The sequence below is a fragment of the Argentina anserina genome, chromosome 1 (genome assembly GCF_933775445.1).
Source record: "Argentina anserina chromosome 1, drPotAnse1.1, whole genome shotgun sequence".
Taxonomy (NCBI): domain Eukaryota; kingdom Viridiplantae; phylum Streptophyta; class Magnoliopsida; order Rosales; family Rosaceae; genus Argentina; species Argentina anserina.
The window spans coordinates 451076-475673 of NC_065872.1; the positions used below are offsets into that span (position 1 = coordinate 451076).

General features: G+C 39.5%; 4 protein-coding genes across 8 annotated transcripts; 2 read left to right on the forward strand and 2 right to left on the reverse strand.

The window, feature by feature from the left end:
• Window positions 1-590: 590 nt before the first annotated feature.
• On the forward strand, window positions 591-4204 carry LOC126801435 (uncharacterized). 2 transcript variants are annotated; one of them, XM_050528829.1, is made up of 10 exons: window positions 591-702; window positions 1021-2026; window positions 2355-2439; window positions 2534-2629; window positions 2736-2888; window positions 2967-3074; window positions 3186-3305; window positions 3448-3573; window positions 3702-3785; window positions 3903-4204. In XM_050528829.1, exons 2-10 carry the CDS (start codon window positions 1044-1046, stop codon window positions 4026-4028), a joined length of 1881 nt encoding a protein of 626 aa, XP_050384786.1. In that variant the 5' UTR covers window positions 591-702; window positions 1021-1043; the 3' UTR covers window positions 4029-4204. The 2 variants fall into 2 exon arrangements, with proteins under 2 accessions (XP_050384786.1, XP_050384859.1); XM_050528902.1 differs by having other exon boundaries at window positions 621-702; window positions 1024-2026.
• Window positions 4205-4346: 142 nt separating this feature from the next.
• On the forward strand, window positions 4347-6352 carry LOC126802672 (early nodulin-like protein 1). Its single transcript, XM_050530357.1, has 2 exons — window positions 4347-5580; window positions 5683-6352. The coding sequence occupies exons 1-2, from the start codon at window positions 5418-5420 to the stop codon at window positions 6066-6068; spliced, it is 549 nt and encodes a 182-aa protein (XP_050386314.1). The 5' UTR covers window positions 4347-5417; the 3' UTR covers window positions 6069-6352.
• Window positions 6353-15449: 9097 nt separating this feature from the next.
• Window positions 15450-20188, reverse strand: LOC126801052 (probable cyclic nucleotide-gated ion channel 5). 2 transcript variants are annotated; one of them, XM_050528539.1, is made up of 8 exons: window positions 20092-20188; window positions 19322-19409; window positions 18499-19072; window positions 18122-18334; window positions 17398-17702; window positions 17130-17241; window positions 16488-16724; window positions 15450-16266 (listed from the first exon to the last, which is right to left on the reverse strand). In XM_050528539.1, the coding sequence occupies exons 2-8, from the start codon at window positions 19378-19380 to the stop codon at window positions 15568-15570; spliced, it is 2199 nt and encodes a 732-aa protein (XP_050384496.1). In that variant the 5' UTR covers window positions 19381-19409; window positions 20092-20188; the 3' UTR covers window positions 15450-15567. The 2 variants fall into 2 exon arrangements, with proteins under 2 accessions (XP_050384496.1, XP_050384569.1); XM_050528612.1 differs by lacking the exon at window positions 20092-20188 and adding an exon at window positions 19845-19863.
• Window positions 20189-20972: 784 nt separating this feature from the next.
• Window positions 20973-23950, reverse strand: LOC126802178 (1-acyl-sn-glycerol-3-phosphate acyltransferase BAT2, chloroplastic). 3 transcript variants are annotated; one of them, XR_007672912.1, is made up of 8 exons: window positions 23864-23950; window positions 23740-23786; window positions 23509-23581; window positions 23056-23244; window positions 22572-22978; window positions 22378-22479; window positions 21847-22150; window positions 20973-21175 (listed from the first exon to the last, which is right to left on the reverse strand). XR_007672912.1 is itself a non-coding variant. In XM_050529830.1 (7 exons), the coding sequence occupies exons 1-7, from the start codon at window positions 23898-23900 to the stop codon at window positions 21935-21937; spliced, it is 1071 nt and encodes a 356-aa protein (XP_050385787.1). In that variant the 5' UTR covers window positions 23901-23950; the 3' UTR covers window positions 21204-21934. The 3 variants fall into 3 exon arrangements, 1 of the variants encoding a protein (XP_050385787.1); XR_007672931.1 differs by having other exon boundaries at window positions 20974-21175; window positions 23509-23537; window positions 23864-23923; XM_050529830.1 differs by lacking the exon at window positions 20973-21175 and having other exon boundaries at window positions 21204-22150.
• Between the last annotated feature and the right edge of the window lie 648 nt (window positions 23951-24598).

The window sequence follows — 24598 nt, forward strand, 5'->3', positions numbered from 1 at the left end:
TTAATTCACTCATTATGAAATCCTCATTTTGTATTACTCAACCTCATGGTGGTTAATACATATGTGACATTATGAACATTCATATGAGGAAATAACTCCAATAAAATAAGATACATCGTACAGTCATAATCCTGAATTATAAACCATAGATCCATTGAAATTATAAACCAACCATGGTAAAATTTCCACATCTTTTGTTTATAAGAACACAAGCATTCTATTCTTCAAACATATGGATGTCGTTCGTTTTTAATCTTTTATACACTCAGGACATCTAAAAGCGAACACACTGGTTCGAATATGAAGCAAACAAACTTTAAATATCTACATAAACAAATATGTGCCTATAGAATTATTCTAATTAACCAAACGCTAGAGAGACTGCTCGATCCCTTCTCGGAAACACGTTTTATAAATGCTTCAATTTCCCAAGTTGATATTTTCCGTTAACCGTTTCCCGTCCAGAAACTGTGTCCCAAGTCAAAATCCAAAAAACAAAGTCAAAACTGAAGACTCCAAAACCCCCAAATTCCCACAACTACCCTTCTTCAAGAAAGCCCGTCTATATATAAACCAAAACCTTCCCAAATTCCCCAATTTAATTCCTTTTCATTCTCTCCCAGATCATCTCCTATTTCTTTTTTCTTTTCTTCTTATATTTCTAAAGTCCACTATCATTCCCAGAGCTCCAATCCGATTCAGGTTTGTGTTTTCTCTTTTACGATTTTCTTTGATTCATAGATCGATGATTTCAGATGACGATTTGATTGAACGAATCTTGAATTTCGTTTATTTATTATCTATATTTACAAATTACTTGATCCTGTATATCCTTTTGGATTAGATTTTCTGAATCTCAATTTTCTGCTCTAATTTATATATAGTTGAAATATATTTGATTCAATTAATGTGCGGTTGTAACTTGCATGATGAAATTGAGATAGTGATGATTATATATTATTGAGATTAATGTTTGGGTAATCCAAATCTGTGTTGAAATTAGTGTTCATTTGATTGCAGAAGGTTTAGGAGTTGGTTTGAAGATGTTAGAACAATTACTGATATTCACTAGGGGAGGATTGATCCTCTGGACCTGTAAACAGCTTGGAAATGCTCTTAAAGGATCGCCGATCGACACCTTGATCCGGTCCTGTCTCTTGGAGGAACGATCCGGTGCGGCATCGTTCGATTACACCGCGTCCGGGGCGGCCTACACGCTCAAATGGACCTTCCATAATGAGCTCGGCCTTGTGTTCGTCGCTGTTTACCAGAAGATCCTCCATCTCCTGTATGTGGATGAACTGCTTGCGATGGTGAAGCAGAGTTTCGCGGAGATTTATGATCCGAAGAGGACGGTGTATGATGATTTTGATGAGACTTTCCGGCAGCTCAGGAAGGAGGCCGAGGCTCGTGCTGAGGAAATGAAGAAGTCCAAGCAGGTGGGTAAGCCTGTGAGTAGTGGTAAGAAGCAAGGGCAGGTGCAGAAGGCTGGACGTGGTGGAGACAAGCAAAGTAATGAAGGTGGTTTGGCTAGTGATGGTGGGGATGGTAATGCTGTGAAAGGCCGTAGATTGGAGAATGGAATCTCCAATGGTAATCATGTTGTTAGTAAAGAATCTAATGTAGTTGGTAATGCTAATGGAAAAGAGAATACTAGTTCCAATCTCGGGGCTTTTGATGTAAATAAGCTCAAGTCTAGATCTAAGGTTGGAAAGAAGACAGAAAAAACTGCTACCCTTGATAGCAAGGGCTCGAAAGCTGAGGCAAAAAAGAAGATTACCAAGAAAAATAGAGTTTGGGATGATGCACCTCAAGAGGTGCGTGAGTCAAAATTGGATTTTACAGATACTAAGGGTGAGAATGCTGATAACAATATTGAGGTTGTAGCAGCAGACCATGGTGAAAGTATGATGGATAGGGAAGAGGATTACAGTAGTGAAAGTGACGCTGAAGAGGAAGAGGAAGTTGGAAAGGAAAGCAAGCCTGATCCGAAAAAGAAAGGATGGTTCTCATCTATGTTCCAGAGGTAAATATACATTCTTCATAATTTTACTATTGTGTTGCCTAAAATTGCCGCCACATTTTAAGAATGTGGTTGGATAAGATAAAGAGTTTAAGAATTAGTGTGCCTATGTGTTCCATCAAGTGTGAATTTTAACGAGCTTATCTGTTAGAAAATTGTAATAGCTGTTATGTACAAAATCAATAGTTGACTGGGTGAGAACTGAGAACACTTGCGATTGAGATGTCTTGTAATTCATATTTTTTTCTTACCTCAGTTACCTGATGAATTTGAAGTGGAACTCTTAAGTTGTTAGATCATTTTTATGTATCTTTTTCTTGTTTGTATTCAGTATTGCAGGCAAGGCAAACTTGGAGAGGTCGGATTTGGAGCCAGCTTTGAAAGCTCTAAAGGATAGGCTCATGACCAAGAATGTGGTATGTTTTCTAGACTTTTAGCATTATTCCTGTCCTTCTGCTGAAGTTAATTTATAAAGCATCTAATCGGTTTTCTGTGCTTTTTCATACTTAGGCTGAGGAGATAGCTGAGAAGCTCTGTGAATCGGTGGCAGCTAGTCTTGAGGGTAAAAAGTTGGGTTCATTTACTAGAGTTTCTTCTACTGTCCAGGTTTGTCAACTCAGTCCTTCATTCTTCCAATTTTAATCTAAGAGCTTGTTTTTTTTAATGTTTATAAGTTGGATGACTAACATCACGGTTGTAAACATTACTGCAGGCTGCAATGGAAGAAGCTCTTGTTCGTATTTTAACTCCTAGGCGCTCTATTGATATACTGAGAGATGTGCATGCTGCCAAGGAGCAGAGGAAGCCTTATGTTGTTGTTTTTGTTGGTGTCAATGGAGTGGGGAAATCTACAAATTTGGCCAAGGTTGAGCTGAACCCTTTTCTTAATAATATTGAATCCATTTTCACCCAAAATGTTCTACTGACAAAATTCTCTTTCCAGGTTGCCTATTGGCTTCAGCAGCATCAGGTCAGTGTTATGATGGCTGCCTGTGATACATTTAGATCAGGGGCTGTTGAGCAGCTGCGTACTCACGCACGTAGACTCCAGGTATGACACTCTGGCATTCACATTCACTTGGGTGGATTTTAGTTTGAGAATACAAAGTTAATTAAAGTATTATTGGTCAAACTAATTAACTTTATCCAATTTCTGTATCAGATCCCTATTTTCGAGAAGGGATATGAGAAAGATCCTGCTGTTGTTGCAAAGGAAGCAATCCAGGAAGCCAAACTCAATGGTTCGGATGTGGTTCTAGTTGATACAGCTGGTAGAATGCAGGTATTGTGTTATATGGTTCTTATTACAGTAGTTGAGCAAATTTGTGTGCTATAATTGCTGTTTTTATCTAAGTCTTTTTAATTGCTTATGTTATCAACATTTGCTATCCTTTTCTAAAGTTATCTGCTATGGTTCTTTTCAGGATAATGAACCATTAATGAGGGCACTGTCAAAGCTTATCTACATCAACAATCCAGACCTTGTCTTGTTTGTTGGAGAGGCACTGGTTGGGAATGACGCTGTCGATCAGCTTTCCAAGTTCAATCAGGTTTGAATTCCATAATAGTATTCATTTTGTCATTTGTTTTAGGATTATCTATCCCAGTTTTTGCTGTTCTTCTGTATCATTGCTTTTTCAATGGTTGGTTACTAAAGCTAACTACCCTGTTCCTACAGAAACTGGCTGATCTCTCACCTTCACCCAACCCCAGATTGATAGATGGAATATTGCTCACCAAGTTTGATACTATCGATGATAAGGTAACCATACTGCTGAAGTACAAATGATTTTGGATATTTTAAGTTTTTCTGCTCTGATTCTTTGGCTGCTTAATTCAAAGTTAAATTGGTGTATAACTGAATCGATACATGATGTAGGTTGGAGCTGCACTTTCCATGGTTTATATATCTGGATCCCCAGTCATGTTTGTTGGGTGCGGGCAGTCCTACACAGACCTCAAAAAGCTGAATGTGAAATCGATTGTCAAGACCCTTCTGAAATGAGAGACTTGCTGCTACCTGCCTAAGTTCTTTATTCCTGGCGTGCCTCTGTTGTTTCTCTTGAACATCATACTGTTATGAAACCATGTTTGCTTCCCTTCCTGTAATCTATGACTGTTTTGTTGTGTCAGCTCTTGTTCTTATAAAAACTTGGTGAATCAGTCATTTAGATCTCATAATACGCAAGTTTTTTTAATCACTATGCTGCGCAGTGGTCTTCTTATTCTATTACACAAGTGAAATGACAACTCATAGTTTTCTATAATATCCAGCGAGCTTGGGAATTATCCTTTCTTCTTTGGAAATCCCCAGAGGATAAATCCAAAACTGAAAGCAAGTAGAGTGACACAGTGATTCGGGATATTAGAGACGACTGGCTTTTTGTATCGAAGAATCCAAGTTTAAGAAGTAAATTCTGGGAGTACTAACCAGTATTCTTACCACCCATTGGCAAAGTGATACAGGCCAAGGTTTACATTTTCCCTTGGTATCGGTGGCCATCGTGAGTAGGTTCGGGTCCTCCCAACCAACATATCAGTACTCCAATTTCCTACATCAAACCTAACGGCTATATAAACCGCCCAACGTAACTGAGACCCTATTGCCTTTCCTCCTTGGAACTTGAATCGATTAAAATTTGATTCAAGAGAATTGACATTATCGTTTCGTTGCTCGCATTCGTTCTATATTTTCATTTTTTCCTTCTCTGTAGGGAGATTATTTACCATAATATGATAGTATCAGTGAAAAGGGATTAGCATTTAAAAGGGTTCGGTTCATGAACCAATCTAACAGTCTTCAGATAAATGACATTAATGTTACCATTTAACATTCCCAAATGATCTGTATTATAAAACAAGAGAATTGAACCTTCTACCCTACACAGTGACCCTGGCTATTAGAGACCCTGTATTATATGGGATCAAATTTGCATTCAGAAATCATATATGATCCCATATTTAGCTCCAAATTAGAAGGGAAGGATCAAAGAAACTTCAATTTCCCTATAAAAACAAAGTAGTTGGGGTTTCATACACAATTGGCTCAAAATCACAATTGAAAAGGTACACTATCAATCACATAATGTAGAGAGATATTATCATAAATTGATGTGCACAATATTTGAATAGCCGTTTAACATTTTTCTTCAATGCACAATATTTGGATTCACATTTACAGCCCTGGAAGAATCAAGTCAAAACCTGACGTTTCATTTCGATACTTGGTTATCATGAGCAGCTTCGGGTCCTTCAGAACCAAACCCCAACCCAAAGTCCCACAACAAACCTGACGACTATATAAACCAACCCCCGTAGTAACCGAAACCCTAGCTACTCATCATCCTTCTTCTGCTTCTGTTCTGTAACTTGAAAGTTGAATCATCATCGATCAATGGCTTCCAAAACAATCTGTCTTCCAGCGCTCTCCCTAGTCTTCCTGCTTTTTGCTCTCGCCGAAGCGAGAGAAGTCATGGTCGATGGCTGGACAGTTCAAAACTCCGATCATCTGACAAAGTGGACTCACAGACACCATTTCACCACTGGCGATGTTCTCAGTTATTTCTTTCTCCTCCTCTTTTTACATTTCTTATTTACTTTTCTTACTCCATATGAATATGGTTGATATCTTGATATTAACATTTTGCTTCGTTTCATAGAATGGAACACGAGCACATCCCAGATTTTCGACCCTCCAGTGCTGCAAGTGACAAAGGAAGCGTATGAGAGCTGTGAAATATCAAACCCTCTCAAGGCTAACGTGACGGAGGTGACTCTGAACCCTGCTGGTATGTTCTACTTCATTAGTGGCGTTAAGGAGCTTTGTGACAAGGGATTAAAGATTACTGTGAAGGTTCATGCTCATCGTAAAGATCATGGGGCACCAGCTCCAGCACCTGCTATGGCTCCGGAGATGAATAGTATAGCGGCAGAGCCAGCTGCATCACCAACAAGTGCTGCACCTCATGGATTAATTGGTGGTGGGTTTATGGCTTTCGTTGCGATTGGGATGACAGGTCTAGTAGGCTTGGCTTTGTGTGTTTGATTTCGATATTTAGAGGAAGAGAGCGATGTATTGGGTTTAAATTAAGTTTTATTTCGGTAGTATTCTGAATATGAATTGATTCTCTAGCATGTTCATACATCTTTACTTTATTCCATGGCATCACAGTATGTTTACTTTGTTCGAATGAAATGACCTTTTGGATTTGATCTTTATGGTTATATATTATCCTATATTGTAACACATGCACTATGTCCTTAATGCCTGAAACTCTGAAACTAGGTTTTTCAGTACGTACAAAAGAGATACGTACGTTGTTGCCTTTGTGAAGATTTTTCATTTAGCATAAAGATCCCTTTATCCTGAAAGTTAGGTTATCCGTTATTTGAAGCCACAGATATGTGCTTCATGGAAAAAGTCCTTGGAATAGTTGACACCATAATTTCATTACAAATTGCCTGATATCCGGGACTCCTTGCACTACCGCAAATGGTGAACTACCCACAAGACTAAATGTGGACATAGTTGAGGTTAAACAAATTAGGAAGGTAACATACTAGTGACAAAGTTCCATATTTTGAAGTGGGGAAACCAAAGCGAGAGCCTAGAGACATCAAAATTCAAAGCAGTAATGGCAGGACCGGAACAAGCAAAATCGGGAGGCACATCAGAGGTGATGAAGGGCGCAGCGCAGGGGATGCACACGACAGAGGTACTTCATCAACGGTCGAAAGCCCCTGTCTGCCCCATGAGAATGGCTGTTGGTGGATTTGCTGTCATCCTCACCATCGGTTACTTAACCTTATACTCCAAGAAGAAGCCCGAGGCATCAGCCCTTGATGTGGCCAAAGTTGCCACAGGAGTCTCTCATCAAGACAACACTCACCCCGGCAAATAGATCTCACCACACTTCATATATATCGACTTTTATTTCTTTGTAATTCTATTGTTTCTTGCGAACAAATTTTTTGATTCTGTTTTTATGTCTAGCTAAGAAGAAATAAGATGCACATCTTTTAAGGTAATCGTTTTCATCAATCGTCATGTTACTCTATGAAAATAGGGATTGCCGGATTTATATGTCTTCATGGAGCAACTAATGATATTCAATCATGGGGAGCCAAATAATAATTTCATTGTGAAAGAAGCAGCACACAATTGTAGCTTTTCTTTGAGTGTAAAACAGGTTCAAGATGAAAAGTTATACGAGTTACAAATCATATACTAAGAAGCAGTAAAATGCACAACATTTACTCTAAACAAGATCAATTTCATTCGATCAAACTAGGATTTGTATATATTACACAGTGACCAACTAGGAAAACACACAGTAATCCCATCATAAATCAATCTGCACCTTCATGCACTAAAATCAGGCTCCGTAGGCTTTTGTACTTTGACCAAATCTCGAGCGCTCTTTGCATTCCTATTTCGATGAACACCACCAAGTGCATTTGCGGCAAACCTGTTAGCTAAAAAGGTGGCACCAATGCTAACATTGTAGCGTGACCCTTGCCAGTAGTGCTTCTGTTTCTGCTTCTTCCTCTTCCTTCCGATGAAACTCCATGATTTTCCTCTTGGAATAGTGAAGGCATGCCGTGTGGATGAAGCAAGAACCCTAAGTACAACAGTGGCGTGAGTAGAAACAGGTGTGTTGAACCTGCCTAAGTAACAAGTGAATGTTCAATGTCGTAAAGAATTCCTTGTGTAACCAACTGTAGCTTTTCTTTGTGAGTGAAATAGATTCAAACTTTCAACAATTCTTCAAGCAATTCGAGTTACAATATTCAACTCTTCAAGTATTACAATTAAAAATCATACTCTACTCAAGATCAATTTCTTTCTGTCAAACTGAACCATCATATAATGTATAGTTTTTGCTAGAATTCCAAGCAACTACACTTGACTGACTTCAGAACATGTTTTGGATGTTTTGTTTCCTAATTAGGGTTTTGTGTTACTACCTTTGTAGACAAATCTCTTCTTTTCCCGGATGCAACTTTGTGTTGGGTCTTTTACATGGACTTGTTTGGGATTTCTCTCAGAAAGAGGTGCCTTCCCCGCTGAGTATTTAGACTAAAACAGGACGTTTGGACAATTGGACATATCACAAGTTATCCTGGAGTAACTAGGAATCATTTAATGTTGAAGGTACGGTATCAGATCAGGAATCCATTATTTGGACAACAAGAATGTCCCAAATTGTGATGCATTGAGATTCTCAGATACAAGTCTTGATTCTTAAGGAAAACCTGTATGGGAGGTATCCGGCATGAACTAGTATAAAAATTAAGGAGGTAATTACCTCGTTTTGTTCTAGTATACATAAAAAGGATTTCCTTTCTCGTTCTGCGCTCTTATTATGTTATATGAGCTGATCATTGTATTTAATTCTTACAGAAACCTAAGAGAGTGAAACATCGCTGTGAAGGTGCAAAAACTGGGAAGTACGTAATAGCAATTGTGTTCTTGGTTTATGGAAAACAAAAGTCGTTGTTTTAGTTACAGATGAACTAGTTGAATTTTATGTGAAGAGTATTCTTGTTTTAGTTCAATTTGGGTCATATGTAGAGAACTGTAAACACCTTTACATACCTGTAGAGGGTGTCCGTGAAATTTGTAATGATGAAACTTTTGACAGGATACAACAGTGATTGGAATCACATAAAAGAGATCGCCTACCAATGGATTCACAGTCAAAGAAAATAAGGTTAGGAGATGATGAAGATAAGATCAGTCAATTACCAGATGCAGTTCTGTCTCACATGCTCTCCTTCTTGGAAACCAAACATGCTGTGAGGACCAGCACTCTCTCTACAAGGTGGAAGAACGTTTGGGCATATGCTCCCTGTCTAGACTTTCATCTGGGTTGTAAGAGTAGAAAAGGTATATATTCACTCTGTTAATTGATATGAACAATTACAAGGTTTTTATAGAGATCTAAACTACTGTTTATCTAGTATGAAACCAAATACATATTTGTCAATTAGTACGGCTATAGATTTGGTTGGTGAGATTGTTTGTTGTTTGTTGACTCATGCTAACACTCCCCCTCAAGTTGGTGCATACATATCGACCATGCCCAACTTGCTAAGTGAGTCACAAAAAACCTTCTTAGATACTTCTTTTGTGAGTATATCTGCAAGTTGCTCTTCTGAAGGAACAAAAGGAAAGCTAATGATTTTAGCATCTAGCTTCTCCTTTATAAAGTGACGATCAACCTCCACATGCTTTGTACGATCATGTTGTACAGGATTATGTGAAATATCAACAGCTGCCTTGTTGTCACAGTACAACTGCATAACATTCTTAGGCTTAACACCCAAATCTTGTAGCAAATTTCTAAGCCATAACAACTCGCATACTCCCTGAGCCATACCTCTGTATTCTGCTTCAGCACTAGATCGAGCTACCACCTTTTGTTTCTTACTCTTCCAAGTAACAAGATTACCCCCAACAAAAGTAAAGTACCCTGATGTGGACCTCCGATCTGTAATATTTCCAGCCCAGTCTGCATCTGTGAAACCACAAACCTCAATGGTATTGTTGTGATTAGAAAACATTACTCCTCTTCCTGGAGCTGACTTCAAATACCTCAAAATCCTCACAACAGCATCCATGTGATCCATACTGGGATTATGCATGAACTGACTTACTACACTTACTGCATACGCAAGATCTGGTCTGGTATGTGACAAATAAATCAGGCGTCCAACTAGCCTTTGATAACGAGTTTTGTCAGTAGGTACCTGATTTAGGTGCTCTGCTAATCGATGGTTTTGCTCAATAGGAGTATCAATTGGAGTGCAATCCAACATACCTGTCTCTGTTAGTAGATCAAGGATGTACTTCCTCTGACACAGATAGATACCATCACTTCCCCGGGCTACCTCAATGCCTAAGAAGTACTTGAGTGTACCTAGGTCCTTCATCTCGAATTCTGTGGCTAGCTGTTTTTGTAATCTGTCCACCTCAATAGTATCGTTACCAGTAACTACCATATCATCAACATATATAATTAGGGCTGTTACCTTCTCTTGTTGATGTTTGAGAAATAATGTGTGGTCTGAATTACTCTGTCTGTAGCCAATTTTCCTCATGAATTGTGAAAATCTTCCAAACCAAGCACGAGGAGACTGTTTAAGACCATACAAAGACTTTCTCAACCTGCATACACAGTTATCTGGAGAAGCTGCCACATATCCAGGAGGAAGATCCATATACACTTCCTCTGTAAGTTCTCCATGAAGGAATGCATTCTTAACATCAAATTGTCTAAGCGGCCAGTTTAAGGTAGCAGCAAAGGAGAGCAATACCCGAATAGTGTTCATCTTTGCAACAGGTGCAAAAGTCTCATCATAGTCTATGCCATATGTTTGGGTGAACCCTTTTGCTACTAGGCGTGCTTTATACCGGCTTACTGACCCATCTGGATTATGTTTTACTGTAAACACCCAACGACATCCCACTGCCTTCTTGCCATGTGGTGGAGATACAAGCTCCCACGTATTGTTCTTATGTAATGCTTCCATCTCTTCCTCCATCGCTTTCCTCCATTTTGGATCTTCTAATGCATCCTGCACTTTGTTAGGTATTGATACAGCAGAAATTTGATTCACAAATGATTCATATGACTTAGACAATCTTTTAGTAGACATAAAATTTGCCACAGGATACTTAGCATTAGCCTGAAGGGTAGGTTCATATTTTTTTGTTGGCTGACCCCGAGTAGACCTATTTGGCAGGATATATTGTCTACTATTAGCTTCACTAGTACTAGTCCCAATAGAATTACTAACCTCAGATAAGTGATCTTCTGTACCAGGGGAACGTTGGTCAGGGGTATAAATAACAGTAGGGGAGGCAGTTGTGCTCTCAGCTTCCGGTACCTGAATCTCTGGAGTGTTTATACCAGAATCATCTGGTGGTGCATGTGTAGCTGACACATCAGTAATCCTAACCGAATCTGGCACCATATCTCCTGGCTGACTTGTCTCCTCCTTTCCATGATACAGTTCTTCAAAATATCGAATCTCCCCGTGAAGAGCAGTATCAGAAGATGTAAAATAGCTCATGTCCTCAAAGAAAGAAACATCCATAGTGACATAATACTGTCTGGTAGGTGGATGAAAGCATCTGTACCCTTTTTGATGTCCTCCGTATCCAACGAACACACATTTAATCGCTCGGGCATCCAACTTAGACCTCTGATGTTTTGGAAGATGGACAAAAGCAACACAACCGAAAACACGGGCTGGAAGATTATGAAAAGAGGGTAAGGAAACATGGGAAGCAAGCACCTCATATGGAACTCTGCCTTCAAGGACACGAGATGGAAGACGATTAATGAGGTGAGCGGAAGTTATGACAGCATCACCCCAAGGTATTTAGGCATATGGGCACTAAAGAGAATACACCGAGCCATATCAAGTAAATGACGATTTTTCCTTTCGGAAACTCCATTCTGCTCAGGTGTGTAAGGACACGTTGTTTGATGAACAATTCCGTGTGTGTTAAAAAACTCCTGAAAGACACGATTCACATATTCCCCCCCCCATTATCAGAACGAAGAATTTTAATTGTGGCATTATATTGTTTTTGGACAGTGGTATAGAAGGCTTGAAAGGCTGAAAAAACCTCCTTTTTGGTTTTTAGAAGAACAATCCATGAAAGACGTGTGCAATCATCGATAAATGACACATAATACCGCATTCCCGACACAGTAGATTCTTTGGAGGGTCCCCAAACATCAGAATGAATTAATTCAAAAGGAAGAATACTTTTATTAGAAGTACTAGGGGAATAAGTAGACCGATGACTTTTGCCCAAAACACATGTTTCACAACGAAAAACTGACTCATCCACACCAATAAACAAAGTAGGCATGGATTTTTTCATAACACTAAATGAAGGATGCCCCAAGCGACGATGCCATAACCAAACTTCACTTAGCTTATCAGAAGTGGAGAGCAAAGCGATCCGGGACTGTGCCCCTGGTTTTTCCCCCGCATATGTCTGATCCAGATGAAACAACCTGCCCCGTAGATACCCCCGACCAATTAACTCCCCGGTGAGAAGATCCTGAAATATCACATACATCGGGAAAAATGTCACAGAGCACTTAGCTTCAGTGTTCATTTGTGGGACAGATATCAAATGATGAGATAAAGCAGGTACATATAAGACATTGTGAAGCTCTATTGTGGGAGTAATACGAACTGATCCTTTTCCTAATACGGGGAAGGCCTCACCATTAGCATTAGTAACATATGGTACTGGTGGGGGAGATAATATAGTAAAATAAGATTTGTCATAAGTCATATGATCAGACGCACCAGAATCAATAATCCATGTATCAAAACCATCAAAGTGAGAAATATGTAAAGCCATACCAATCTTACCACGACCAGCTATTGATGCTATAGGTGTTGCTCCTCCTGCTGTATGATGATCATGTCCAACCACACCATAAATATCTGGTTCCTGGACCAGTTGAATAGCTGCTTTTGCCTTAGGACGATAATTAGGCCTTTGAGGCCTAAGGTGTGGATACAACTTCCAACAGGTTGCACGAGCATGGTTTGTATCATGGCAATAAGAACAAGGAGGGCGGGGCTGGTTCCCGAAACCTGGTGGTGGTCCTCGGTGATGAAGTGGAGATGAAGTGGCCTGCTGAAGGGGTGGTGCTGAAGATCTAGCATGAATAGTAAGGCTGGAAACTTCAACTTGTGTCTGATGAAGACTTTCCTGGTGAGATTCATCCTTACGGATATAGGTGAAAGCTGTAATTAAGCTAGGGGGTTCGGTCTGGCGGAGTAATTCCCCTTTCGCACTGTTATGTTTAGTATCAAGACCTTTCAGAAAATGGTGGACTCGCTCAAGCTCTTTCTCACGTTGGTACCAAACAATATCCTCCTGATGTTTGATCATGCAAGGACGTTTCACATCAATCTCTGCCCAAATATTTCTGAGTTTGGTGAAATATTGCGCCACCGGTTGACCATCTTGTTGCATCGTCAAAGCGGTGCACATTAACTCATGAACCTGTATGAAATCAGAATCATTAGTGTATAAGCCTTCAAGTGTCAACCATATTGCCTGCGCAGTGTCACATGCCTCCACCAAATCAATTATTTCGTCATTCATAGCTTTCCACAAGACGGACATCACAAAACCATCGTCATCGTCCCATTTAGTGTAGGCAATAATATCATTTTTACTAGGAGCCTGAGTGACTCCAGTTACATGCCCCATCTTGTGCATGCCGCGAAGATGAGCCGCCATAAGTCGCTTCCATTTACGGAAATTGGTTCCATTGAGTTTAGTACCCCCAAAGGACCCACTGTCAGAACTCTTGACAGATACTTCAAATTTCGGAACATCAGCTTCGTCTCCAGAACCCATTGGAAAGGAAATGAAAAAAGAATCAGGATTTATGCAGCGGAAACACCAAAAAACTGATAAGAACCTGTCTTCGGTACACGTTCACTGTCAGTGCACCTACACTGACATTAAAGAGATATGAATTCTGGGCCGGGTCGGATCTGGTGCGGGTCGGGTCGAAGCCGGGTCAGGTCGAAGCCGGGTCGGGTCGAAGCCGGGTCGGGTCGAACCCGGGATAAATTCGGGTCGGATCGAGTGGGCCGGGCCACACCGTTTATGGGCTGGGCCGGGTCGAGTTCGGGCCGGGTTTTAATTGAACCGGGTCGGGAGATCGATTTAGGGTTGATTTTTCTGTGATTTGGGGTTGATTGGATTTTCTGCGATTTGGAGGTGCGGCGACTGAGGAGCAGCGACTGAGGAGCGGCGTCGGAGCAGGAGCGCGGAGATAGCGACAGCGGCGCAGCGGTGACGAGAGGACGACGTCGGGGAGAGAGCGGAGCGGACGGCGTCGGGCCGAGAATCAGCGGGAGCGCTGGAGGAGTGTCGGCGACGTCGGGCTTGGCTCAGGTGAAGGGCGACGTCGGGGAGCGCCGGGGAACAGCAGTGATGGAGCGCCGGCGGTGATGGAGCGCCGGCGGGGAGCAGCTGCGAGCACGAAGGTAGTAGCCTGCCGGAAAGAAAAACCGGGAAAAATTGCCCAGAAAAACAGAGCACGGAGGCTCTGATACCAAGTAGAAAAGGTATATATTCACTCTGTTAATTGATATGAACAATTACAAGGTTTTTATAGAGATCTAAACTACTGTTTATCTAGTATGAAACCAAATACATATTTGTCAATTAGTACGGCTATAGATTTGGTTGGTGAGATTGTTTGTTGTTTGTTGACTCATGCTAACAGTAAGGGCAGAACTGCCGAGTTTGCGTCATTTGTTGATCGTGTGCTTTTCTATCGTGAAATATCAAACATTCAAAGATTTCGTCTCCACTGCAGTGATGTGGATTTGTGTCGTATCGATGGTTGGATTGGCACGGCTATTCGCCGTAATGTTGTCGAACTTGTCCTTGATGTTTATGTTTGGGGAGATCAGGTAGGAAAAAAGCTTGAGTTACCTAAAAGTATTTATCTGTGCAAAACACTGGAGGTCTTGAAGCTGATCTCAGATTGTTATATCCTAAGTCGGGGTGTTTCCTAAATCTCAAGGTTCTTCATATCAGTGTTGCTTATCTTAATAAAGACCTTATGGAAAAGCTTTTAACATTCTTCCCTTTACTTGAAGATTTGGCTATATCTGGAGATACATTAACAGATGTAACTTGTAAGCTCGAGCTTTTTGTGCCTGAACTAACGAAATTAAGTATAAGAGCTGAGAAGTGGGAGGGTGATTACACTTTTGGTAGTGACCCTTGTGAATACTACTATTCTATCAATGCCCCAAAGCTTGAATTCCTTGAACTCAGGACGCAATTATTCCCGATTATTTTGCTAGGCACTGCTATTCTAAACTCTACAAGAGCACTCCTGTAACCGTGCAACCACAATCCTGAGAGCAATTTCCAAAGTCGAACATCTATCTCTTTCAGCTCATATTTTGGATGTAGCATGGACATGAAGTGAGGTTCCCTGATCGATGATAATCCTTTTCGATCAGGGACGATGTCGAGGTTGCAAGAGATTCAGATCTGAGAAGAGGTGCGAATGAGATTCATTTTTCCTCTGCTTGAAACTCAAAAGACGAAATAACCCAGCGTATCATACTTAATTTCATGTCCGAAATGGACACACGTGTCCATACCGTATCTAAATTGTGATACGCGTGTCAGGCGTATTGCAACCGTATCGTGTCCGACATGGACACGCGATATGTGAGCTGTGAGGCTTGTCTGTGCTACTTAGTTGCCAACTCTTAGAAATGGATACCAAAAAACCGACGTTCATATTCTTTGTTTACTAAAACCATGACGTAAAGAACATTATCAGCTTTCCTTTATAACACCATGTCAGACCTGAACCAATAAGTAACATACTACATACTGTAGAAACAAAGTAAACTTACAATTGCCATTCCAAACTAAAATTTGTATATATTACAAAGTGACAACCTAGGAAAATACAAAGTAATCAGCATATTCAACGAGTCATTAAGTATATCACATATCAATCTGCATCTTCAGCACTAAAGTCAGGCTCTGGAGGCTTTTGTAATTTGACCAAATCTCGAGCGCTCTGAGCACTCTTTGCATTCCTATTTCGATGAACCCCACGAAGTGCATTTGCAGCAAACCTGGTAGCTAAAAAAGTGGCACCAATGCTAACATTGTGGCGGGCACCTGCCAGTGCTTCTGTTTCTGCTTCTTCCTCTTCCTTCCGGCGAAGCTCCATAATTTTCCTCTTGGAATAGCGACGCCATGCAGCTTGGATGAAGCGTGCAGCCCAAGTACGCCACTGTTGTGAGTAGAAACGAAAGGTGTGTTGAACCTGCCTACTATGAAGGCGCCTAAATTGACTGGCAACAAATTTCAGCTCTTCAGCTATAAGCGCAAAAGCCTCGACCTCTCCTAATGCCTTCACAGTTCTTGAAGATGAAGGAAGGTTAGAACCAGATTTTGGATCCAGTGCCCAAGTTAGAAGCTCCTCCCCACAGAAATCCCCTTCTTTTAGTAGACTGCTGTTGAAAAACCCACTCCTACCACCATCTGTGGTTACACTCTCGAGGCGACCACGGATGATGAAAAGCATCTCGTCGACTGGATCCCCTTCTCGAACTATGTAGGTACTCTCTGTGAATAAACTTGGTTTCAATCGCTCACAAATGGCATCAAGCAACCTCTCATCCATATTCTCAAACAGAGGAACCTACAATAACAAGCAAAGTGATTGTAACAATAAACCAGATGATGCACATAAGAAATTTGCATAACAAGTGTGTGATTTTTTGTGTGTGTGTGTGTGTGGGGGGGGGGGGGGGGGTGTTCTGCTTTTATGAGATTTTTTTTACAGGATGGTGAGAATAACCTATCAATCTGCAAGTGACCACTAGAAAGGTACATAAAGTACAAGTGAATTAATAATCATACCCTCCTCACTAATGCCAAACAGAGGTGCCGCTTGATATCTCTCCTTAGATCCTTTGGTAGACTCTGAACCAAATTCTCCTCATCCACTCCGCGTGTTTCCAACCACTTATATTGATCATATCGCCTAACTCGCTCCCGAAGATCTTGTGGAAGTAAGCGGTGGTGCATCCACTGCTCTGAATCACGCCGTTTGACTCTCATCTCCTCAAGTCGAATGGTAAGAGACTGGAGGTAGGTCTGTCAAAGAAGCACATTCTGAGAGTATTAGAATTATACCAGGTTCACAATGAAATTTTATGTCACTTGAAGGAGTAAAATTTATTTCTGAACCAGTACACTTAAGCAACCAACATGTATATACCACCAAATGGACCTAATTATCAACGATTTATAATCATTAGTGTTCTTTAACTGCTGCACATTTACTCCTTAAGTTCTTAGTGACAATTTTTTTATTCCTTTCAGCAATTCTTGGGGCAATAAACTATGATTCCTATCTAACTTAAAGAAACATAGAGCTAAAGAAAAACTTCTGAACTTTTTACTACAAGTACTCGTGTAGCCCTGGTGAATGGTAAAGAATTAAATATTAAGCTTATAGCTTAAGATATCTCAAACATCAGCTATCAATTCAATGTTTACCTGCATATTTCCTATCAGAAGTGCAAAGAGGATCAACCCAAATATAGCTAGTGCTATAGAAAATATAACCTCTCCTGGATAGGTGCTAGTTGAAAGCCCCTGGCCAAGTGTACTGTAAAAAGAAAAAAGAGAATGTCATTAACAATCAGCTTCAAGCTCACATGTGTCATTGACAATGTAGGTAAGAAACTCCTCCGATCATAATCTGATCAAAGTAATTATCTTATGTTATCTAATAGTAACATTATCACAAAGAAAACCTCATTACCTTAAATTTTGTAACCCCCACCATAAACAGTAACAGTATTTAGAGATGAACTTCTTAGATGAAACAATTTTAGATGATAAAGCCTGTTTGTAGATTCCAAAATCAAAAAACTTATTATCATCAGCCGATGAGCAATTTGACTGAATGGTAAGACTAATGTTAGACCAAATAGCAGCAAGTGGCAGATTCTCGTCCGCACAGTACAGTAAACGTTTATCACAAGTATCGCCAATTTTAGAACAAGCCTTCTGCCAGCATGTATCATTGCGTTCTACAGCTAATAAATACCAAAACGCCCCAACAATCTGTAAAGATGAATTGAAGAGAAATATTAATTACAGCTAAATAAGTTACTGAACCATTAAACTGTATAATTAAAGTTATACAAACCTAAATTACGAGTGTGATTTATAAGTTCAGCATATATGAATACTTATAATATGAAAAGAAATTGCATCACTGTTAATAACAATGCTAGTTTCTTTTTTCTTGTACTGTTTTTTGACCTAGAAACAGTGTCGCCTGCTAAATTAATAAAAAATACATAATTAGTTAATAAGGTATATAGAACTGAAAACTTAATAGGCCTGATTAGACTGAATTAGATTTAATTATATACAGCAAGTGAACAATGCAGCAAATATATATATATATATATATATATATATTGTTTTTTCTTTCAAAAAGACGAGAAATCAAGAGCAGAATCCAATTAGGTACTTACATGACTAGCAAGCAAGTACAACAGCAGATAGTATGCAGCACCTGCCCAAGCAGTTTCAGCAAAGACACCAGCTGTTCTTTTCAGTTCAGAGGTTAAAGGCAAGACTCGAAGAAGTCTGGGAATGTACTGAAGCAAGACAATGAAAAGCAAAGCCTGTTTTGTAGCAAGCACATCTGAACCTCCAGACCGCTGCAGAAACCTCCATACTACAATCTGCCCCAATTGAAAATGGATGATAAGAAAGAATCTATCACGCCAGTCATGTACAATTATTAAGAAAATTCAGTGAACTTCCTATCCTTAGGTTCCTCCAAGAAATAAAGAAAGAGGTACCGGCATAGAGAATTTTTAGTTGATTCATGGTAGCACAACCTTACCTGTGGTAGAGGTAGCACGGACAGAAAATCAACGATGAAATAACCTCGTAAGTATCGCTTAGCTATTCTTGCCGGGTCAATCACCAGTTCACCTCGTCCAAAAACCCGAGATGACGGAGCAATGTATGCTGTCCGAAACTGGAGAGCCATGTGAAGGAGAAAGAAAGCATCAACAATCATTCGCAATGTGGTTGCTATGACAGCCAACTTTCGGTCTATACCAAGACAACTTGAAGAATTATTGATAACTGGAAGGTAGAAAAAAAGAGGATCCACAGACACCGCCAGAATACATGACATGACAAAAAGTCTATTCCAGAAAAGGAGAAATTTGTCCTGAGGGTCGAATATTTTCTTGTCTGAAACCTTAAGATCTTCAGGGAACACTGCACGAGAAACACCAAATCCAAGTGATCGACCGATGGACTTAAGTCCTTCAGACCCTTTTCTCATTCCTTTTTTGAAGGACGTATCCCTTGTAGGAGCACTCCGTGTCAGTCCTTCAATATTAAGTCCACACCTTCTCACTCCAGTATCAGAAGAGGATGATAATCGAGAGTCCAAGTCATCCAGCCTAAAAATCGTGCAAACATGCACAACATTAGATGCCATTTAGACAGTGATCAGGAACTATAATATGTCTATTAATCAATCATGCGATAATATGATTTAAACCCTGAAACTGAATTCTCACCACCACCACCACCATATTTATCGACAAATATAATGTAGTCTTCCTTCATATACGTGCTATACACCAAAAGTAAAAGCAGGAGTAATGAACTGTGCAACCATGGCACAAGGGAAAAGATGCATTTGGTACCTCACAAACTTGTCTTTCTGCCCTCCCACATACTGTGACGTGTAGCCACAGTCAAACATCTTGGGCACTCTTAACACATAAATCGGACCTGAAAAAACAACAAATATACGCATACATAAGAATCAAGTGAACACCAACAAGCATTAAACATTTAAGCCGTATCAATCCAAGTCTAGGCAGTCAGGTCATATCACATAAACAAGTTACTAACTTAACAATGTATCGTGAAGTAACACACCCTATTTCACAGTATCTCTTCCTATAATTCAACAAATGAAGTCGAAAGCTATCATTCTCAAAGTAGACTTGTAACTTGACACTCAGTAACATGAGATCAAACAACACCAGTACTGTCCAGTTGCGGCATATAATTCATTTTTCAACCCCCACCAACCACCAAACAGATCTCCAAACAAAACTCAATTCCTTAACTTCAAGCCTAATCCTTCCCTATATAACCAGAAATTACCAATTTAAACATTGACCACAACCAATTATACATAAGCAGAAAAGGACAAGATACCAGAGTGATTCAAAATCAATCAGAAAAAGCCCAACACACATGCAGTAGAGTTGAACTAATCTCCATGATCCAAAACTATTCAAATTTAATAACCAATTGAAAAATTGATAGGGGGGGGGGGGGTAAACAAAAGCATCAATCTTTTTTTTTTTTGGTACAAAAAATGCTAAAAAGCATCAATCTTTGCGAACACAGAATCAAAGCATATGAGATTGGAGAAAAGAATTGAAGAAAGAAAAGAACTTACAGAGAGCAGAATCGGTGTGAATTGGAGAGAGAGAGAGAGAGAGAGAAGTGGGTGGAGAGCACAGAGAGAGGAAAAGGAAGGAGGAAGTCACGAAGGAGAGAGAGAGAGAGAGAGAGAGAGAGAATTGAAAAAGGAAAGAAAAAAAGTCAATGAGTGAAAATTGCAGAGTAAAAACTTCACTAAATTAACTGACTCTGATGACGATCTTTTTAACCCCCGGTCCCCTCGTCTCTAACGCCGTTGATCGCGTGGTCGTTATTAGTAACTAATTCTTTTTTTTTTTCTTTTTCTTTTTGAGAAGAAGAATTTCTAGCTAATCCTGAATTGGGGGAGAATATTTAAGTCGTATTACACTACCACTTAGGAGCCGGAAGTCAATTTAGCTATGGTTCCTCCTTAAGAGATGCATTTCGCGTGAGTTCGAGATCAGACCTCTTATGAAGAATTTTTATAAATGTTCATCTCACTTACAGTCTAGCATGTTTTTCATTAGACATGAAAAATTCCGCCAGACATGAACAACCGTTATAACGAGGAGACTAAGAAATATATATATATATATATATATATGTACTCTTGAAAACGATCCTCGAGCAAGGTTATAATGAGTTCGCAGGAGAAAACACGAGTACCCTCTCAGTATTATTGATATAGCTCTACTGCAACGATATGCATATCACCATTTTATCATATAAAACACGGTGAGTCAAACCGGGCTTCCTCCGTCAAAAATTTGATTGCCAAATTTTTATAAATCATACGCATAGTAAGTATGGTAAGACACGTTATATTCCACCACTTTAATATGCATCTTATATCCCCTTCATTTCCTTCTTGTGTTTTCTTCTTACTTGATAGCGTCGGAAACAAGAAATGACAAGGATAAAAATGTTGACAACAAGAATGGATAATGCTTTTTATTTATTATTATCTAACAAATTGAAGCCACCACTTCTGGCTTCCCACAGTGGCCTTTCGGATGAAGGCAGTTTCTTCTAGCCGGCCATTGTTTGTGAATATGGGATTGACCAGCTGCAGCACCCACAGATTCATAGCCCTTGCCTGCAAATTTTATTTGTTGTCACTGCCAAAACACAGCACAAGTAAATAAGACGTCGAACGCCATGATTCACTTCAGTCTCCAGACATTATTCACCGCCTAGTATCAGTTAAGCTTTCACAACCAAAAACAATGGGAGAGAAAAGACTAGTAGCAGAAAACTTCTCTTGAATAACAAAACAATGTTCACAATAGGAAATGAAAGCTGAGCCTGCACCACATTAGGGCCATAGAGCACATGGGAACCTAGCTAACTAGGTTTCGAAACTAGAACAAGGGTAACCATCCTTGTGTGGCCTAAGTTTCAAGAATACTATCAGCCACAAGTATACTACAATGAGCTAAAAGGCTCCAAACTTGAGCTGCAATAAGAACCGCTTACCCCTTTGAATATTCTGATCAAGATTATTCACTCAAGCAACTATACAGGCTTACCCTCTCATTATGTACTTCAGCAAGAATAAAGTTCTTAAGTAGATTAGATTTAATACTTAAACACTGCAATTCGTTTGTTTCAAAGTGAAAAAGAAAAGGAAATAAAACACACACAACATTTGTGCCACAGACCAAGAACGGTAAACAGGTGAAAAAAGAAACAGATGAAAGATGTAAAGGGAGTCATGATTGAAATGCAACTGTAATTAACTAATTATAGCATGAGCACACACAGTGACAATTCGATAAATAGTTCATACCTATGGGATTATGTTACTTCCATTCACAGCAAAAGACCAAATCTAGTAAGAACCATATGGACCAAACAGACAAGTGGCAGAAGATATGTCAGCCTTGGCAATTGAGTGCTTCTGCAATTACGTTTCTACTTTCTCTACGCAGTGTTTCTGTATCATTTCCTTCTATAGGCTGATGTATAATAACTTTAACAGGTCCAGTGTTCAAGATACCCTCCTTTCCCACAGGCATTATTTTCCCAGTTCCTATTAGAGTAATAGGCACCACTGGCACCTTCGTTCTTGCTGCAAGACTGAAGGCACCTTTCTGCATTTCAACAAGAAGAGAAAAATATGCAATTCAGAAGCTTAAAGTACCCAAATTTAGTAAAGCTAACCACTGATGATAAATAGCATCTTAAGTAGTTGTGGCAAGTAAGATGTTAATTCTTTAAAATGAGCTTTCATAAGAAACAAATTAGAAACCCAAATTCATTCCTTCTTATTCATGTTCACCAGCCACCAAAGAAAATAAGAGTCCCAAAAAGATCTCACCTTGAAATCCCCTAATGATCCATCTTTACTGCGTGTTCCCTCAGGGAAGAAAAAGACAGATGACCCCTTCTTGAGAAGATATATGCAACGTTTAAGGCTTTCCTGTATGCAGAAAGCCAACAGAATTATGGTTTTCAACGTCGATTATAGTTACAGCATTGTCAAGTAAAGGTGGAACAGAGGAAATGGGATACCAATTGGCTTTTGCTGTCCATGCGCTTTAAAGGAATGTCACCGATTAGAAACATAGCCCACCCAATAATGGGGATGAGGAATATGCTAGTCTTGCTAATAAACTTATAGGGTCTCCCAACAGTGAGAAGAACATATATGTCTAAAAAGCTCTGGTGGTTGGAAACATATACGGCAGGAACATCTGGAGGAGGCAAGTTCTCCAGTCCCTCAAACTTGATATTGAGAAATGGAGTAACAGCAAACGTGGCCCAAATTTTGGCAATAAAAACATGAGCTTGTCTTCTATATCGATCGAACAACAGAACAAAAGGATGGGCTATTACCATCAGTGCAAAGAGATAGATAGCATTAAAGGCAGCGATGGCATAAAATAACACACCCCTAACTTTTGAGACGACATTTACTTCTGCAATTCAAAATTTAACAACACATAAGTCAGTCAGATTCTTGAGGATGCCAACAGAAAAGCCTCAATAGATATACCTGGTAAAGCAGCATCAGGGCTTCCAGTTTCAATAACTCCAGATTGCACAACTGTATGCCTGGACAATTTATGCTGGCTATGCAATCTGCCGTCATTATAAGACCCGGCAAACTCCTCTTTTCCATCAACGTCAGACCATGATATCCCGACTGGCTTCCTCACCATGCAAAAAATGCCATAACGAGCAGCTGAGTAAATAAGAGATAAAAGAGAGGCATCACAATATGATCTTTAAAAAAAAAAAAGAGAATAAAAGACTCTCAAAACATGTTCCCCTAAATCCATAGAACATCTATACATGTGCAAGAAACTACACTGAGTGCTATCAATAACGAAAACAAGTAGATTCAACACAAACTTTAGCCGAGCAATGTCATTCCACAATTCTCACATACTCCTGGCTAGCGTGCAATAATCACATCATATATTACGCTGTGATTGCCTTGACTTACAAGTAGTTAGCTTTCTGAAAATGGGACGTCTGCACGGGGAGCACCCAATAGTTAGTCCCTTGTGAGTAAACAGCTGCATTATAAAGATATATTCTCAGCAGTCAGCAATTTTCAACACTAACATACAGAAGAGGGTTGAAAATTTCAAGCCTTATGAGCTCAATTTCTAATTACTTAATCCATGGTGAAACAGCTAGTTTGGAAAATTGAAGAACCGAGCAAAACACTCACCGGCAACGAAGACGAGGTTGATGATGGAAGCCTCGATTGCTTGTAACCTGATACGTTAGAGTCAGCCCAAGATTTTAATGTTTATTTCGAAACAAGAAAAGATTAGAGAGAAGAGATAACGTACAAAGTATAGAATGCGAAGAGTGAGAAGCGACTTCCATGAGAATAGATGGGGGGAGCAAAATGTGAGAATGTGAGATGGGAATGAAGAAGAAAGAAGGCTGTGGATTGTTTATTGGGTGTTCTTCTGTTGAAGAGTTTAGGCTTTGACCAAAAGTCGTGTCGTTTTTTTTTTTTTTTCAGCAAATAACTCTGAAAACTACTGCAGCTCTATGGCTTTAGACGAACTCATATCTCTCACTTCTGAAAAAAAGCCAGTACTAGGCCGGTGTGTCGTTTCGGTTTAAGAAAATGTTCGGCCTCTTTTGCACAATACTAGACCTAATGTATGTGTTTTGAAATGCTTTCTTCTTCATCATCCATTGATGAATTCCGAATCTACTTGTTGAAAATCAACATAGGGTTTGCTCATGAGAGCCGGTCATAAGCAAATTAAGAAAGGCTCTCGGTCAACCATTCATCTTAGGAAAAGGCTTTAAGCTTTTGTGTTGTTTACCACCCAAACAAAATATTTTTTTCCATATATATAGTTATTTAACTCAAGATTTAAAATATCTCTGATATTTCCGATATATCTCCCGATATTACTGAAATATTTTAGGACGATATATATTTTTATTTAAAAATAAATAAAAATAAAATAATTTTTTTATTCTTAAGCAAAATTATAACAAAAATAAAAACTCATTTTAAACCATTAAGAACATACATTGTAGTTTAATACTCATATGTGAAGATC

What these genes read in the sequence shown, in the direction of transcription:
- LOC126801435 (XM_050528829.1), top strand. Translation starts at nt 1,044, where the DNA reads ATGTTAGAACAATTACTGATATTCACTAGGGGAGGATTGATCCTCTGG. An exon ending in TTCTCATCTATGTTCCAGAG is followed by an intron (nt 2,027 to 2,354) that starts GTAAATATACAT and finishes GTTTGTATTCAG; the next exon opens with TATTGCAGGCAAGGCAAACT. An exon ending in TTGATACTATCGATGATAAG is followed by an intron (nt 3,786 to 3,902) that starts GTAACCATACTG and finishes TACATGATGTAG; the next exon opens with GTTGGAGCTGCACTTTCCAT.
- LOC126802672 (XM_050530357.1), top strand. Translation starts at nt 5,418, where the DNA reads ATGGCTTCCAAAACAATCTGTCTTCCAGCGCTCTCCCTAGTCTTCCTG. An exon ending in CACCACTGGCGATGTTCTCA is followed by an intron (nt 5,581 to 5,682) that starts GTTATTTCTTTC and finishes TTCGTTTCATAG; the next exon opens with AATGGAACACGAGCACATCC.
- LOC126801052 (XM_050528539.1), bottom strand. Translation starts at nt 19,380, where the DNA reads ATGTTTGACTGTGGCTACACGTCACAGTATGTGGGAGGGCAGAAAGAC. An exon ending in CAGAAAGACAAGTTTGTGAG is followed by an intron (nt 19,073 to 19,321) that starts GTACCAAATGCA and finishes CACGATTTTTAG; the next exon opens with GCTGGATGACTTGGACTCTC. An exon ending in TGGGGGTTACAAAATTTAAG is followed by an intron (nt 17,242 to 17,397) that starts GTAATGAGGTTT and finishes TTCTTTTTACAG; the next exon opens with TACACTTGGCCAGGGGCTTT.
- LOC126802178 (XM_050529830.1), bottom strand. Translation starts at nt 23,900, where the DNA reads ATGGAAGTCGCTTCTCACTCTTCGCATTCTATACTTT. An exon ending in CCCTGATGCTGCTTTACCAG is followed by an intron (nt 22,979 to 23,055) that starts GTATATCTATTG and finishes TTTGAATTGCAG; the next exon opens with AAGTAAATGTCGTCTCAAAA. An exon ending in GATCATTAGGGGATTTCAAG is followed by an intron (nt 22,151 to 22,377) that starts GTGAGATCTTTT and finishes GTTGAAATGCAG; the next exon opens with AAAGGTGCCTTCAGTCTTGC.